Source organism: Corvus brachyrhynchos, unplaced genomic scaffold (assembly GCF_000691975.1).
Source record: "Corvus brachyrhynchos isolate BGI_N302 unplaced genomic scaffold, ASM69197v1 scaffold704, whole genome shotgun sequence".
Lineage (NCBI taxonomy): Eukaryota > Metazoa > Chordata > Aves > Passeriformes > Corvidae > Corvus > Corvus brachyrhynchos.
In genome coordinates this window covers 49,428-52,790 of record NW_008237615.1, presented here as the reverse complement: position 1 = coordinate 52,790, position 3,363 = coordinate 49,428, and the positions used below count along the sequence as shown (strand labels likewise).

General features: G+C 53.3%; 1 protein-coding gene across 1 annotated transcript in view; it reads left to right on the top strand.

The window, feature by feature from the left end:
- ILF3 (interleukin enhancer binding factor 3) overlaps positions 1 to 3,363 on the top strand; it is an 11,967-nt gene that overhangs the window by 4,186 nt on the left and 4,418 nt on the right. Inside the window, exons 6-11 of the mRNA XM_008631651.2 lie at positions 101 to 196; positions 1,354 to 1,465; positions 1,668 to 1,765; positions 2,160 to 2,271; positions 2,364 to 2,474; positions 3,059 to 3,258. Of these exons, the coding sequence (XP_008629873.2) occupies positions 101 to 196; positions 1,354 to 1,465; positions 1,668 to 1,765; positions 2,160 to 2,271; positions 2,364 to 2,474; positions 3,059 to 3,258 (729 nt within the window). The remainder of the gene's footprint in view (positions 1 to 100; positions 197 to 1,353; positions 1,466 to 1,667; positions 1,766 to 2,159; positions 2,272 to 2,363; positions 2,475 to 3,058; positions 3,259 to 3,363) is intronic.

Below are 3,363 nucleotides of genomic sequence, written 5' to 3'. Positions count from 1 at the left end.
AGGCTCCGGCTGTGCCCTCGGCAAAGCAGCACCTCGAGGGAGCGTCGGCGGTGCGGGCGGGCGCTCGGTGAATCCCTGTCTGGTTTGGTTCCGCTTCCAGGCCAGGGCCAACGGGCTGAAGTCGTGCGTCATCGTGATCCGGGTGCTGCGGGACCTCTGCACTCGCGTCCCCACCTGGGCCCCGCTCAGAGGATGGGTAATTCCCCCTTTTCCCGTTCCGGGGGGGTTGGCGGCGTTCCTCCCAAGCTCAGCTCTGCTCTTTCCCAAGGTTCCAGGGCACAGCCCCTTTCCCAAGTTGGGGATTTCTATGGATGAACGACTTTTCTGCACTTAGAGACGCAAATCAAATGTCTGTGGTGCAAAGGGTGTCTCGATTGCCAGCTGACCTTGCCTTATGAGCTCATGTTGTTATCAAACTGGTTATGAATTATCAACTCGCCTTGATATTGAATTGCTTTATCGATTACCAGCTCAGGTTATCTTTGAATTGGTTTATCAATTATCAACTCACCTTACTATCGAGTTGTTTTATCGATCACTTAATCACATTATTATCAAAACGTTTTATCAGCTACCAAATCACATCATTGTCAGTGTTATCAGCTATCAAGTCTTGTTAGTATCAAGATGTTTTCTCAGTTATCAAACCACATCATTATTATTGTTGAGTTGTTTTATAAATTATCAAGTTACCATCAATTATGAAGTATCAAATCATGTTATTTTAAAATATTTTTATTAATTTTTAAGTCTTGTTATCAAATAGTTTTATAAATTATCAAATCACTTTATTGGTTACCGAACCATGCTGTCCTCAAATACCATCATCAATTTTCTTTATCAATTAACAAACGGTTTTATCAGTTATCAAACAGCTTTATCTTATCAAATCACATCACATATCACACAAATTGTTTTATTAATTGCCACATGACATTGTTATCAAACTGTTTTATCCATTCACAACTTCCACAGCTTGACTTCTCTTCTCCTTTGGGAACCGGAAGCTGCTCTCAGATGGGTCCCTTCCCTGGAGCCCTTTCTTGGAATCCCTTTCCAGGGATCCCTTTTCCCGGAGTGTTTCCTGGGGTCCCTCTGCCAGGATCCCTTTCCAGGAGTCCATTTTCTCAGAGTCCCGTGCCAGGATCTCTCTTTTGGGGCCCTTCTCCCAGATCCTTTTCCCAGGATCCCTCCTGGGATCCCTCTTCCAGGCCCCCTTTCCAGGGGTCCACTTCCTGCTGTCCCGCTCTTGGGCTCCCTTTTCCAGGGTCCCTTCCCTGGGATCCTCTCCCAGGTCCCTCTCCGGGCTCCACCTCCCCTCTCCCCGCCCTCACTTCCCTCCTTCCCTTGCAGCCTCTGGAGCTGCTGTGTGAGAAATCCATCGGGACGGCGAACCGGCCGATGGGCGCGGGCGAGGCGCTGCGCCGGGTACTGGAGTGCCTGGCCTCGGGCATCGTCATGCCAGGTGAGCCTCGGGCTGCGGCGTTCCCGCGGGAGCGGAGCCGGGAGGAGCGCGGGGGGGCCGGCGGGGGGGGGGCGCTTGCGCGATTCCCGCGGCCGACCCCACACAGTCCCGCGGCAATCCGCGCCTTCGGAGCTGCCCCAGGGAATTTAGGGTAGAAACCCGGGATAATTCTCTGCATATCTTCCTTGTTTCCTGCCTTCAGATGGTTCTGGTATTTATGACCCTTGTGAAAAAGAAGCCACTGATGCTATTGGGCATCTAGACAGACAACAAAGGGAAGATATCACACAGAGTGCTCAGGTATAGTGTGACCTCCACCCGGCCCTTCCCAATCCCCGGCTCGCTCCGCTCCCGGCTCCTTCGGCCAGCGTAGATTAGACCCGTGGCCACGCGGCGCTGTGGTCACTCAGTGGCGTGGTCACACGGTCCTGTGGTCACTCGGCACTGTGGTCACTCGGTGCCACGGTCACTCCCCCAGGCCACCCACGTGGGCCCCATAGTTTGGCCACCCAGAGCAAAGAATCAGGTGTTGTGTAGTGAATGGTCCCGACACCCCTTTTTGGGTGAAACTCCCCCAAAAAGAAACTCAATCTGGAGAGTCCCGCTGAGGATGGGTCGGTGCAGGGGGGCTGTGTGGGGGCTGGGAGCAGGGGGGTGTCCGGCAGCTCCCAGTGACCCCCGGTCCTGTCCCCAGCACGCGCTCCGGCTCGCCGCCTTCGGCCAGCTCCACAAGGTCCTGGGCATGGATCCCCTGCCCTCCAAAATGCCCAAGAAACCAAAGAACGAGAACCCGGTCGATTATACTGGTATGTACTGGGAGGGGACGGCCCCACATCCCATCCCGAGGATTTGGGTGGAAAACAGGGGATTTAGGGAGTGCCTGTGCTCATTCCCACAGTTCAGATCCCACCCAGTACCACGTACGCCGTGACCCCCATGAAGCGGCCGATGGAGGAGGACGGGGAGGAGAAATCCCCCAGCAAAAAGAAAAAGAAGATTCAGAAAAAAGGTATTGAGTTAACGAGAGGTAGGTACGGCCTGGGGGGGAAATGGGGTGGAAATCGGGGATACAGGGTGTGGGGATGGGTAAAATAACTTAAAACTGGGAGATTTGTGCTGGGTAGAACTGAAAGCAAGGAGGAAAAGATCAGGACTTGTCTGGAATTGGAAAAGGCTGATGGGAACTGGTCTGAGATAGGAGAAGACCAGTCAGAACTGGTCTGGAATTGGAAAAGACCAATGGGGACTGGTCTGGAATGGGAAAAGACCAATGGGAACTGGTCTAAAAAGAGAAAGACCAGTTGGAACTAGTCTGAGATCAGAAAGTACTGGTCGGGACTGGTCTAAAATGGGAAAAAACTGGTCAGAACTGATCTGCAATTGGAAAATACTGGTGGGAACTGGTCTGGAATGGGAGCAGACCCATGGGAACTGGTCTGGAATTAGCAAATGCCCATCAGGACTGGCCTGAAACAAAAAAATACCAATTGGAACCGGCCCAAACCAGAAAATACTGGTCTGGAATCAGTTTTGCTTCTTCGAAGGAGCCGCCAAACACCCGCAAACTCTCGGTGTTGGTTTTTCCCCGTGCAGAGGAAAAGCTGGAGCCTCCACAGGCCATGAATGCGCTGATGAAGCTGAACCAGCTCAAACCGGGGCTCCAGTACAAACTGGTGTCCCAGACCGGCCCCGTGCACGCTCCCATCTTCACCATGTCCGTGGAGATCGATGGCAGCACCTTCGAGGCCTCGGGGCCATCCAAGAAAACGGCGAAGCTTCACGTGGCTGTGAAGGTGAGTGCAGGATTCGGTGGGAATGGGAATGGGAATGGGAAAACTGCCAGAACCCCTGGGATGGGGTGGGAGCAGCACCGGGAGCTCCCAGCCCTGAGCGTCCCT